Source organism: Carassius auratus, chromosome 42 (genome assembly GCF_003368295.1).
Source record: "Carassius auratus strain Wakin chromosome 42, ASM336829v1, whole genome shotgun sequence".
NCBI lineage: Eukaryota > Metazoa > Chordata > Actinopteri > Cypriniformes > Cyprinidae > Carassius > Carassius auratus.
In genome coordinates this window covers 17997665-18012121 of record NC_039284.1, presented here as the reverse complement: position 1 = coordinate 18012121, position 14457 = coordinate 17997665, and the positions used below count along the sequence as shown (strand labels likewise).

General features: G+C 35.3%; 1 protein-coding gene across 1 annotated transcript; it reads right to left on the bottom strand.

Annotated features, from left to right (window-relative positions):
- Window positions 1-205: 205 nt before the first annotated feature.
- Window positions 206-14020, bottom strand: LOC113060368 (utrophin-like). Its single transcript, XM_026229228.1, has 6 exons — window positions 13571-14020; window positions 6358-6488; window positions 6118-6274; window positions 5107-5218; window positions 2524-2786; window positions 206-301 (listed from the first exon to the last, which is right to left on the bottom strand). Exons 1-6 carry the CDS (start codon window positions 13703-13705, stop codon window positions 206-208), a joined length of 894 nt encoding a protein of 297 aa, XP_026085013.1. The 5' UTR covers window positions 13706-14020.
- Between the last annotated feature and the right edge of the window lie 437 nt (window positions 14021-14457).

Here is a 14457-nt window from a genome sequence, read left to right as displayed (position 1 = left end):
TGTGACAGACAATGCCAGATCCCAACAGCACAAATGGTGCACCTCCTTCAGTTACATTAATAAAACTATTACATGAAAACCAAGATGCTCACTTGGAGTGAAAATGTTGTTGTTCGCACTCCAAAAATGAGTTGGCAGCAGCTGTCTGTGGTTTGATGAGGTGTTGGTGAAATAAGGCCCAGGGTGTCATTGGGCAGGTAGCAGCTTAATTATATGTTCTCCAGCTGCCCAGATCGATACCGAGGGTCAATATTTCTGCCACAGGATCCTCAAACAACATGACAGTCACACACTCATCAAGCTACGATATAAAGCAGCAATCAAAAACAGACTGGACTCCGTGTGGTTTCAGTGATCCTAATGCATGATTAAAAATAATCGATTCTTCAAAGTCAACGCTGGGGTTTGAAATGCATCTTATGAGCCTTTCAGAGTGTGATGCCAGCCGGCTCAAATGATCAGTTACCATGTAGCACAAATTGCAATCTTTATAGATATTATGTGGGCTAGTAGGAAATATTATAAACCTGAAGTATTAAATAATCTATAATGTGGCTTTCGATATGCAAATGACAGAATTAAAGCAATAGTTTATCCAAAACAAAAAAATGCTGAAAATGTACTCCTCAGGCGATCCAAGATGGAGATGAGTTTGTTTCTTAATTTGGAGTAATTATGCATTGGATCACTTCCTCAGCAATGGATACTGTGCAGTGAATGGGTTGCCGTCAGAATGAGAGTCCAAACAGCTGATAAAAACATCACAATAATCCACAGCACTCCAGTCCATCAGTTAAATGTAAGAAACAAATCCAACATTAAGGCATTTTAACTTTAAACCTCTAACTTTAAATAAAGCTTCCTCCAGTGAAAAAGTCCATCACCTGGTGTCCTCTCACAATAAAGTTATCTTGACCTTTTTTGTTGTTGAAGGTGCTTCATCTGTGCATATTTCTCTTCTGATTCAGACGAGATGACTTTTCCATATTTTGGATAGAGGAGTTTTATTTTAACCAGAAGCAACCGCGTGAAGTTGTAAACTTCTTAATGATGAAAATGTTTATTACAAAAACTACAAATTAATTGATGGATTTGAGTGTGTGGATTACATGTGGATTATTGTGATGTTTTTTATCAGCTGTTTGGACTCTCATTCTGACGGCACCCATTCACTGCAAATGATCAATTGATGAGCAAGTGATGTTATGTTACATTTCTCAAAATCTGTTCAGATGAAGAAACAAAGTCATAACCTGAGGGTGATCAAATGATTACTTTCATATGAGTATATTTATTTGCATTTAGCATTATCATGAATGCATAGATCTTAAAGAGTCAGCAATGTTTTTTTCAGACAGTGTTACTGCACATCTCAAAGTTTAGCCAATGCAACTCCTTCTTGACCCTGATGTTTGATGTTGTATGAGCTATAGTCTGATGGCCTTGTGTGCATGCAGTCCTCTACCTAATCTGACCTGTAGTAACCGTTCAATCAAACAGATTAATTTACTCACACGAGACGGCTCGCTGACATATTTATTGAAATGCCCTTGCACAGTCAAATCTGAGTCTGATCTTTCACTGGATCTGCCTTATTCTATTCAAGGCTAAAATTACTAAGAAAATTTCATATTTGATCATCACATGAGACATGAGGGATGAGCTATCTGTCACATATCAAAGTGCATTATACAGTTTTTAAGTCTGTGGAGGTCAAACTGGAATAAAGTGAAGACTAGAGAGTGAACACACTGATATATGTTAGTACAAGAGTACATTTTCTCTCTTCTCTCAATGGTATAGTAACTTTTAATATTCTCAAATAGATGCTTATTATATACAAGCCTGATCTCACAATCAAAACGTACATATCACGATTTTAATATTAATACATGGGAATTCATATAAATTCACACTTTACGTTAGATTATTTACGTTTTTTAGCTGCTAACACGTAAGTAGGCCTATTTGTACGTTTTACTGCTACAAATACGTCTAAGTGGTACGTTTTCATGTGCATTAAAACGTAAGTAAATGTACGTGTGGTAGAACCACATTTTAACGTAAAAATACACACGTATTATCATGATATCACGTTGCATATGCATAATTATTGAGCAGTAAAGCATGTCTTAAAAACATATAAAAACAGAGTTTAAAATAGAGCAAAATTCCTAAAAACAAAACAAAAACACAAAATCTGTCTTATATTTTTAAGCTTAACTTGAAATCAGGCATTACAAATTTTGAAGAACAATTGTGAAACAAGAAATAGGAAAACTATATGCTACTCATTCAGAAAAAAATATGAAAGAAATTAACAATGAAAATTAATTTGTTCATTTTAATTACTGATTATTTCTAAATGTAGATTTCAGTATTTATTTACTAATACAAAATCAAAAAATTGTAATGTTACAATATTTATTGGACCTGATTAATAAATACAGTAAGAAATGGATTGCTCATTATTAGTAGCTTTAAGTAATTGCATTAACTAACAGTTTTTTTTTTTTTACTCACAATATTTTCCACGTTCTCCAGCACACAGTTGTCCATGCTGTGTTCCTCAGAGTGCCAGCTCTCGTTCTCTATCTCAGCCAGGCCGAGGTCCAGTTGGTTCATGGCTTGCTGGAGGTCCTGGAGTTTCCCCAGAGCCCAGTCAAGCTCGTGCGTCCAGCTGGTGGCCTGGGCACTGAACCGCTCCCAGTGCTGCTGGACCTCGATGGCCTGCTCCTGAACCACTTGAGCCAGCTGACGAATCTTCTCCTCCTGGACGCTCAACGCTGAAAGTAAAAGGCAGCTTTAGTCAAATGACCTCAAACGAGTCATCATCTCATTTTGAACTGATTATTTAATCCCTACTCTTGCATCTTTTTGTAGCGATCTGTGGGTTTCTGCATATCATGATGACGTCCTTAACAGCACATGCACATCACGGAGACGTCTATTTGACATCTGAATTTTCATCTGCAAAATGTTTTTTTTTTTTTTAGAGTTATGCTCATCTGCAATACATCTATAGGAATATTAAAAGTCAAATAGATCTTAAGAAGATGTCTTTAAGAAGCTTATGATTAAAAATGTGTGTAAAACTGACATCTGGAAGATGTCTGTCAGATGTTTGTACACAGCAGATACTTTCCAGATGAAATCTGGAATCTTTTAATAGACATCTTGCAGATGTGTGTGTGCTATTTGGGATTACAGTAAATAACATCAGTAAATTCAAGCATCTCCTCAAGATATGATTACAGACATAGCACGATCGCTGTTTAAATGTCACTTTGTTTGTGTTCAAAATGTAGAAAAATGTATATAATAAGCGAGTACACCATGAATCCATTTTCCAAACCGTGTTTTTAGCTTGTCCTGAATCACTAGGGTGCACCTATAATAAGTGTTTATATTCGGACTATTTAGATTGCTTCGGGGATACCGCGGCGGAGTAACCCAGTACCTTTGTGATTCTTCATAGACATAAACAGAGCGAAGTAGTTCCGGCTACGATGTTCTTCCGCAAGACGCAAGCAGTTCTGTTTATTAACCGCTAGACTAGAGCGTCAAAAGTTACCTACCGCAGCTTTAAATAAATTTAATTGAGTAGCTGTGTACTATGCTCAATGTACTAAGACTCTTTGTAAGTATGCATGTAGACTGGGTTTTCCAGGAGTGAATATTTTGGTAGTTAAGAGTCCCAGTCCTAACCACAGTGGACCAGCACTTAGCGTGACTCTTTATTGCTCTTTACTCTGAAATCTAATATTTCCTCTGCGATCAGCTGCTATAAATCCAGCTCAGATTTACATCCGGACCCTTCAGCACTCTCTCACTTTTCACTCCTATAAGGTTTTTTGTGTCCACTGAGCCATTTCAGACACATAAATCAAGCAGCAACGATGCTATAGACTATGACCTCCAGAAATGAAAGGTGTAATATAAAATTAGTGTGTGAATCCAGGAGATGACCATTTACATCAGAAAGACAATATACATAAAATGTGGCACTTGGTGGCATCTTTAATAGAAACAGACAATTGAGGACAAAACCAGACTGAGTGAAATCTATCACAGCAACAAACAAAAAAAGTGTTCAACAGAGGACAACAGAGTTTAATGTATGCTACCACTCATAAGAAATAAAAATAAATTAATACTTTTATTCAGCAGAAATGCATTAAATTTAACAAAAGTAAAAAAAAAAAAAAAATATATATATATATATATATATATATATATATATATATATATATATATATATATATATATATATATATACACATGGATAATAATAAATATTTTTTCAGCAGCAAATCATCATGTTAGAATGATTTCTGAAGTATCATGTGACACTGATGAATGATGATGATGCGGAAAATTCAGTATTGCATCACAGAATAACATTTTAAAATATACTGAAGTAAAAATGGCTATTTTAAATTGTAATAATATTATATATATGTTTTTGATCATATAATGTTACCTTGGTAAGTAAATAAGAGACTTCTTTCATAAACATTGAAAAATCTTACAGATTTCAAAATTTTGAATGGTAGTGATTGAATGGCTGCTGAAAATGTATATTTTACATTAAATTAATAACAATTTAAAATAAGATATTACTGACCTCAATTTTTTTTAAAGGGTAGTGTATATACATAAAGAAATGTTGTGCATTTCATGTTTTATAAAACCTTTTTTGTTGTTTAAAAAACACTGCCTATATAAAAGAAAAACCTCAAATAAGACCTCTGTAATATGTGAATTATCTCTCCTACGCAGTAATATAATTAATTTTGCTTCTAAGATGTTTCTCCCGAGAAAAACACCCCATAAATCTCACATCTGGCCCCTCCAGAGTTTAAGAAGAAATCTTAACAATGTTTCAAACTGTGCAGAGATTTGCCAAGACATCAAAGCCTGCAATCAAAAGATTTCAACATGAACTCTTTATTTCTTATCCAATTCTCCCAAGACCAAATTATCTGAGCTTTGCTGTATGAGTATGTTGATACTTATATGAAACATAACTGAGAATTCCTGTACTATGTAAGAAGACCCGCTATAATAAAATATTCATCTGGGAGGTATATAGCAGTCTCTTACCTGAAGCCATCTCTATATTGCTCTGGACTTCTATTGTTGTAGGATGAACAGCCGGAGGCAGACATGTCTGATTCATATCCTGTCTCCATCCAGTCAACTCACTGTGCAAGGCCTGTGTCGAACAACACATTAAAGATGCAGAGGTGTGACTTTAAACTAAATCACACAGATAAAGCTAGACAGTCATTACATCCCATTCCAGACAGTTTAGAAGTGGTGAAATTGGAGATATAATTACTCGAAAAGCAATCTCAAAGCAATGTATAAACCCAACATCAGCTAAGCTGACAGTGACAAACTGAGAAACAGAATCATTGAACCAGATGGAATATGTTTTGTGGTCAGGAAAACTTTTGATGAATCCTGTCTGTTTTTTAACTGTTAAAGCTAGACCCACAAACCACATGCAATAATGAGCCGTAGACTCTAATAAGCATATACAAATTTATATGCGGAATAAATTACTGTAAAATACTGTTTAACCACCACTATATATACAATTAATTTATAATGTTTTTTACTGCTATTATTATGGGAGGTATGTTTGTCAAGACAGACTTATTACACCTGATGTAAACGATGCATTGTATTAATGCAGTAAATACAAAAAGGGCAACGATAAACGGTGCTGTGCATCTAAAGGACATCAATAATTCAGCAGAGCAATAACAAACAAAATTATATCACAGCTTCTGTTTGAGGAACAGTAATCAAGGGGTTTAATTATTTTGTATTGTATCTTTTTATTAGAGTAGAAAAGTCTATATTATCAAAGGACTGCAAGATGCCTGTTCATGCACAGGAGGAGGTGCTGGGTACAAAGTGGAAGATTTTAAGACATTATGTATAACTAGTATGACTACATGACTCAGAATGGACTGTAAGTGTTTAGCTCTCATAATAGTGAGGTTTAATGGTCCTTAAAATCCGAGATGCCTTTCTTAGTTTAACCTGTGAACACACACACACACACACACACACACACACACACACTGTGTGACCGTGACTGACCGTGCAGTAGCCTTGTTTCTGCAGTAAAGTATGTACATCTTCTCCCACCGGCCTCTGCCTTGTCAGCTCCTCATCTTTCAGCTTTACCCAGAACCAAAGCTCTTCAAGGATGGCTATGAGTCCTGTCCATTTCTCCACACTGGCCTCGACACACTCTCTGAAAGAACATGGCAGTTTGAAGGAAAGTTCAGGACATTGGAGGTTTACGTTTGTTTATATTGCTGGAAATATTGCACAAACCTTCTCGAGGCTATCTGAATGTGGTCCAGATCTCCAAACTTATCAAACTCTTGTGCCATGGTATCCGGGATCTGACCCCCCAGAGCCCTTTTAGAAAGATCAGTCTGGGTATCAACATCTGTCTGAATGTCCTGAGGAGAAATAACAGCATGCAGAAGATGAAATTGCACCAATTCAAACCAATCTCAAGAGACTCTAAGTGTTCGTCCCCTTGGTCTGTGTGGCCTATAAATAGGACTTAAATGAAGAGAAAATTATTCTGCCTCTATAACTGTTTAAAGACATAGTCTACTCAGAAATGTACACTTCCTGAAAATTTACTTAGGCCATTCAAGATATAGGTGAGTTTGTTTCTTCATCAGAACAGATTTGGGGAAATTTAACATTACATTACTCGCCAATGGGTCTTCTGCATTGAATGGGTGCCATCAGAATGAGAGTCAATTTTTTTATTGCATTTGTTTATTAAACCTGCAGCTTTCCATTTTACAAGACTGGACTGCAGTGGTGTGGAATATTTATGGATTATTGTGATGTTTTAATCAGCTATTTGGACTCTCATTCATACGGCACCCATTCACTGCAGAGGATCAATTAGTGAACAAGTAGTGTTAATGCTACATTTCTCTAAATCTCTTCCCATAAAGAAATAATCTCAGACTTACTCAAATTTAGATGGCCTTAATGTCAGTACATTTTTAGCAAATTTAAATTTTTGGGTGAACTATTCCTTTAAAGCAAGGTCACAAAATCTGGAAAATGCATGACTAACAATCAGGTTCCAAAACACATTTGTGGTTGACAGAACACCTACTTACAAAATAAAGTAGGCTATAACCTCAAATTGCACACACCTCACCTGCCTTCAACAGTAATTCCTACCCATAAAACTTCAATTTATGGTGACAGTTTCCTTAAAGCCTCCACAGACATAATGACTGATTGGTTTATATCAGAAAAATGTAGCTCTCTAGTTTTGGGTCAAAGTGATGCTATACAGCCAAGGAAAGTCATTATGCTGGATGGATGATTTGCTTATTATGCTGAAATGCATTAATATGTGTTCTGCTAACAAGAGGAGATGGGAAAGATGAAGGAAAATGACACTCATCCTAATTATTACTACTAACAATCCTAAAAACATGAAATAGCTCGATCAGATTTAATTTTGTGTGCATGCCTTAATGAGGTTGTACAAATGTCTAACCCTTATCAGACTGTATGTGGAAAGTTAATTCATTAATAGAACTGTAAAAATCTTTGGTTAATATTTGAAAGCTGATAATGTATTACAATCGATCCAGTTATTTTATTGTAACAGCCTAGCCATAAAAGCACTATAATAAAAAAAAACAACAACAGAGACAGTGTGATCTGTCTACCCAGCTAACAGGGAACTTTCACTAACATTATGTAAAAGTTATGTAAATGTTAGAAAAAAAAAGTTCCTGACATAATGTTTCTGGAACAGTCTTATAATGTTTTCATAGTTAAAATACATTGCCGTAACGTTTTCAAGATGATAGAATGGAGTGTTTTCTATAACGTTCACATAAACCAACAAAAAACGTTCCTAATACATAAAAAAAGCACATTTCAAATATTTAACGAACATTCCCTAATAACATTTTCATAACGTTTTCAAGATGATATAATGGAATGTTTCTATAACGTTCACATAAACCTAGAAAAAGCGTTCCTAATACATAAAAAAAAATGCTAATTTTAAACATTTAAAGAACATTCAATAATGACGTTTTCGTAACGTTTTTAAAATGGTAGGATGGAATGTTTCTGGAATGTTCGCAGAAACCCAACAAAAAATATTCTCGATACATTAGAAAAACTTGCCGTTCTCAGCATGTACAACACATTCCGAAAATAACGTTTTCATAACTTAAGGGAATTGTTAGTAAAACGTTCTGACAGCTCGTTTTTGTTAGCTGGGTAGTCTGATTCAAGATCAAATGACTCTTATGAGTCATTTAAATGAATCATTAAAACAATCTGATTCGTTCATTTAATGAATCAACTCCAAGTCCAACGGATCATTTTCTACCTCGGTTTTGAGGTCGGTGTTGCTAATTATGTGACTATAGTAGTTGGTTTATTGAGCTGTGTAATCCAACCTAAACTCAATCCTTATCCTAAACATACCCTCACTATAACAATATTCTTTTAGTAAGATAACCTCTGATATATCAAAAGCTCAAGTAAATGTTGATTTCTCAACTCATTACCCTTTAACAGGCAAGAGAGTTCAAGCAGTTTAAGAGACAACTTATTATTTTTTTTTTTTGTTCATCCTTAATCCATTTATTCCAAGTAGAGACCACACTATAAGGCTCAATTAAAATGTTTATAAAAGCGTACAAAAGGCTTTTAGAGACGTACCTAATAAATATAACAAATCCTTAGTCTTTCCAAAGAGTTGTGAAACTTGGCATCTTTGAGATAAGCAATAAAGCTTGCTTTTAGTCGGAGAAATCAGAGCCTGGCACACTTGTGGTGAGGAAGACATTAAGAAGAAGTTTATAAATTTCTATGCATTAATATTCTTGCTGTCTCATAGACATGGTGCCAGCTGCAAGTTTGCATAATGCAATATCTCTCTGTGAACAACAGTCTTCTTGAAACCGTAGAAGAAAAGACTCTGCAAGTGGGATCAGGATGGCATAGGGGTTAAGCATTGGTCTTAAGATCCACTGGACAAATGTCCTTGTGGGTTTGAACAGTTTTCAATGAAATCAAGTAATCTTCTCTGTGAAGTATAGTGAGAAGTACTGCTGTTACTTCTCTGCTGATATCTCATCATGTTGTGATGAGATGGGATTATGAGAAACATTGCTGACTTATCAGTGTTGTTCAGAGGAGTCAAAAATGTATATATATAATGTGACCAATGCACTCATTTCTGTGTTATTGACAAGACTTTAAATCGGGGTGTCAAACTCCAGTTCGGGCCCTGCAGAGTATAGATACAATCTTAATCAAACACACTTGATCCAATTTATAAAGTCATTCAGGCTTATTTGAAAACTATGTGGTATGTGTATTAGAGCAGCACTTGAACAAAACTCTCAGGGGCTCAGGTCCTTCAGGACAACCCTGCTTTAGATAGTAAGCGATCAAAACGGTCAGCATAGGTTCCTACTGAAATATAAAATTAATTATCGAAATATTTCATTATTTAATTGATGAAATACATTAGAAAAATGCCTTGTGAAGATAACACTACGTACACTTTTTACTAATATGCACCTTTATGCTGCCAATATGGACTGCGTTTTGAAAAGGTACCAATCCAGTGACAACTTTTGTACCCTTTGTTTCTGAGAGTGTATTGTTCAGAGAAGCCAAACATGTATATAATGTCACTGATGCACTAATCTCTGTGTAAACATGACAGAACTGCAACCAGGATGGCCGAGTGGTTAAGGCGTTGCGCTCAAGCTGGGGAACAATAGTCCGTCAAAGACGGGGAAGAAGGGAAGAAAAGAGGGAAGGAAGAAAAAGAGAAGGGGAAGAAGAGAAAGAAAAAATGAAGAAAAGAAAGGGTGAAATTTGATGTTCAAAGACGGATCTTCCTTAGCATGCGCGCAGTGATACATCTTCCGGTTTCTTCTTGCGGTAAATTCGCGCATTTATATTACACTGTTTTCTATTGCAGGTGCTCCCCTCGACGCGGGTTCGAATCCAGCTAAAGACAACTTTTTGTTTTATTGTTAATTGCTTTAAATAAATGAAGTTTCAAGGTTAATTAAATGTATATATGTGCTTGTTTGATATTTTTTTATTACATTTTAATACACCAATGGAAATGTGTTTTGTTATTATTAGTTATTTAGTAGTTGTTGTATTATTTTTGTTATTAAGCATGTTATTATGTGTAGTTGTATTCATATTTATTTTAAGCATGTTATTAGTTGTGATTTTATTGATATTAAATCAGATTTTTTTTAAGGTTACATTCATTCAAGACACCTTTAAATCTGTCATTTTTAATTAAAAAAGGATGCAAAAATAGTCATTATTATGCTTAAAAATGTCTGTGACAAATGACAAAGTGCAAATTATCTTTTTATAGGAATACGTTCTATTGTTGCAGTGTACTGATGAAATGTTTACTAAAGTACAAATAAAAAGCAATCATTCTCTTTTTTTTTTTTTTTACAATTATGCCAACATAACAGTAATGAATATTAAACAAATTAAATTTATATAAGTTTTCAAAAAAAAAAATTTAAAAGGGAAATAAAAGGAAAATAAATGTAGAAATCAAAACACATTTCTCAATTTGTTTTTTTATTTATTTTACAATTATGCTAATAGAAAAGTAATGAATATTAAATGAAGTTTTCAAACAATAAATTAAAAAGGTAAAAGTAAAAGTTAAATAGGATTAAAAAAGCAAGTTAAATAAAATAATGTTAGACACAAATATTAACAATAGTGAACTATATTTAAACAACTATATACACACAACAATAAATAAAAATATATAGTGTATACATTATTTGGGAGAAGGTTCTCCGGATTTACTCTAACCACTTTTCTTTTGTAATGTTCTCAGTCTGTGGACAGTATATACACCTTGCCCCTGTACTGGCTATGTCCCGTTGCACTGGTTTTGAATTTTCCACACTTCCTGCAAGTGTTTGCCTTGTAGGGTCTCTTGGGCATGGTTTGTGGAGCTGGTTGTGAATTGGTGCTCTGCAAAATAGGCTGTAACAGTGGCATCCTATGGACCGCTGACAGTCTTTGAACCATTTGTAGACCCTGGAACACTGGCACACCCTGAAACATCGACAAAAAATATGGTTTTCTGGTATTAAAAGAAAAATTGAACAAGTTTAATAATTCGTACAGAATGGAACGTGAAAAGTGCCTTTATAGAATACTTTATACATTATGCCATTACTTACAGAGACAGTACTGCTTGGTATAGAGGCACAAGACAATGCTGCGCTGGGTTGGTCTTCAACCTGAGAAGGTCTCCTGACCACACTAAGATTTGGCTTTGCTGCAGCAATGTGAGAGCCAGTAAATCTTGGTTTGGTAAATCAAAAATGTGAGAAGACAGAATGTGTTATAATAGCAAGAATTACGATTTATATTAATATTACTATTTTAAGTAAATGCAGGTTTTTAAAAACATTTCTTTCTGAATAGAAGTGTCATCCATATTTATTAGCAGTATTGACTCCTGAAATTACTACAAAGTATTTGCATGATGGAATAATTGTTAATGTGTACAGTTAATGATAGCCAGCATCTATGTGGTATGTTACCTGAGATTGAGAAAGAAAGATAATGTAGCTTTAACACATGAGAAGTATTGAGAGGGATGCCATGAGGGACATGAGTCTAGTCTCAAGAGAGAAAGCAAACAGGTTACATTCTACATTTATCCTTGACCATGTGACTTAAACCAAATCTGAGATATTCAAACTGACCATTCAGCAGACAACAGGTGCCCCCACTGTACAAGAGGGGTGACAATTAGTAGGTCTCAGCCAGCATCTCATAGCATTCTTGCTTTTTCTTTTTTTCTTCATCTTACGTTCTGAACTTTCTTGAATTTTAATTGAGCACATTCTTAAGTGGTATTATTAAAAAAGTTAAATAGTAATTCTTACCATTGAAAATTGTGTTGCAACTCTTGCTTCCACAGGTGCAGTAGGCTGGGGCCGGGGCAGGGGCATGGGATGAGGCTGGGGGTCAGGCTGACTCTGCTCCATGGCCTTCTTTGCTGTTTCAGCATCATGAGGTTCTTCCACCACCCTTTGTGCTGGTCCAGTAGAGGCTTAAGACGAAAAAAAAAAAAAAAAAAAAAAAAAACCCTTAATACATAATTCAGAAAGAAACCTTTTCAGTAAATATACTAATGATACTAATAAAAAACATGCATTTCAGCACACCTCCAAGCAAGGTTTTTTGGCCACGAGACAGCATCTGACATTTCTCTATCTGTAAGCATTATAACAAATATAATGCACAATACAAGTGAGTCCCTTAAGAGAGCATAAAATACTTCATTAAATTCATATATTTATTCATTCATTCATTCATTTCTAGGACACAAGTCCCATTTATCTTATATATAATGTTACAACTGGTATCTCTATTTAGAGGAGAAAGATACAAGACAGGAACATTTCTTAAAATACCTGCAACATTACATAAATGTCTATAAACAATTATTACACACTCTGGTTTGCCCTGTTGAAAGCCATAACATAACACAACCATCACATTACATCGTTCAAATGAATGGGACCAGGTAAATGTTTGTTCTGAAGCCTGATGTGTTGTTCTCTTATGCAAATACACTAAACCAAGATACTAATAATGTTCGATTACGATTATTTTTTATTTTTATACATCTATAATGCAAAGGTAACAAACACTCACCCATTGACAAATCTCGTACCACTTTTTATGTCGAACTACGCGACAATGACCCTTGTCATAGGTCACAAACTTGAGTAATTAACCTTTTTTACCTCTGACACGCCCCCTGAGGATGATGTCATTCTTTCGTACACCTTCGGCACGGTTCGGCAACTTGATTGACACCTGACTAGAAGCGCTGACCCCTCCACCTAGCGGTGAGACGCGGAAACGTGCCGTCGAAATCCCCCTGCTCTCTGATTGGTCAAATGTCACGAATGTCAAGATAATGTTATAAATTGCGCTTTTTGATTGGCTGGAAATGTTAAGGCGCTTCGACGCGATTGGTCCAAATGTCATAGCGCTTCGATGCGATTGGCTGCGCAGTTCGACATTGCTCAACATTTCTGAAATTATGTCGGACTATCCTTCGTCAGCTAGCGCTCAAGATCCAATGGACAAATGTCCTCGTGGGTTCAATCCCCACTCCTGGTAGAGACCTGGCTTTTTAAAGAGATTAAAGTTTGAGATGCAAATGTCTGTATAATTCATGAAAAAAACACAATACCTGTTTAAAGAAAATACAACTTTGGCTTTCTGGACAAGGTTCTAGATGAAGTCAATCAATGAACTGTAAAAGTTCCTTCTGCTTGCAATATATCATTGCATTTGAAATCTTGGTTAATGCACTTTTTTAATTTCTTGTGATGCTACCGAACACCTCTAAAAGACTGAGAATCTGAGAGCCCAAATGCATACACATTCATCAACAGATCTGAATAAAATTCACATTCATATAAACAAAGTATAACTCTTTTACCTTGCACAATTTCTGATAACGGGGTGATGTGACAGCCATTCTTTGGATGTGTTGTAGAAAAAGCATCACTTTCTGCAGTGAAGATCTCACCATAGCCATTATCTTCAGACTGCTGGGCTTGTTTAAGATTCTCATCCTAAAGGATTTCCACTCCTGATGTTTGCACAGTTAGCACATCATCTCGGATTTGAACGTGGATCCAAAGACCCCTACAGCATGTCCAACAACTTAAGAGGTCATTTGCAAGTGTGAACTACAGAAACCTCCTCTCCAAAGCAGCAAACAAAGCCAGCACAAAGATCCAACTCAAGAGATGTCCTGTCTTCAGGCTTCTGCTTTCATCTTCAAAGGGAGACTGAACAATGAAGAGAGGAGTGCTTCAGAACCATGAAGATTGAAAGTTGGACTACGGTGCAAAAGCTTGTTTCCTTGTCAGCAAAAATTCCCTGTCTGGATGAGAAGATGCTGAGCGAGAGAACGAGAGTCTGAGTGAGTGGCAGAGAGAGAGAGAGAGAGAGAGAGAGAGAGAGAGAGAGAGAGAGAGAGATTTGGGGAGGTGCAGCAACAAGACTGTTTTATACAATGAGGACCATTAGCCTTATACAGTCAAAATGCAATATTTTCCATTGCAAAATGTGTTAAATAAAAAGATGATTTCAGAACATCTTAGTATTTCTTACTATATTTTTGTTACATATTTTTCACAAAGTAAGATTCAATTCTGATAGCTTATAATGTAAATCAATAATATCTTTAACAATAAATTTACATAAAATGCATATACTGTACATATCAGTTGTCACTCTATATATCCAAATAATTTGTCTTAGTCATTTAAATCGTTGTGGGGGCAAAATATTTAATGCAATGCCAATTGAGATTAACAA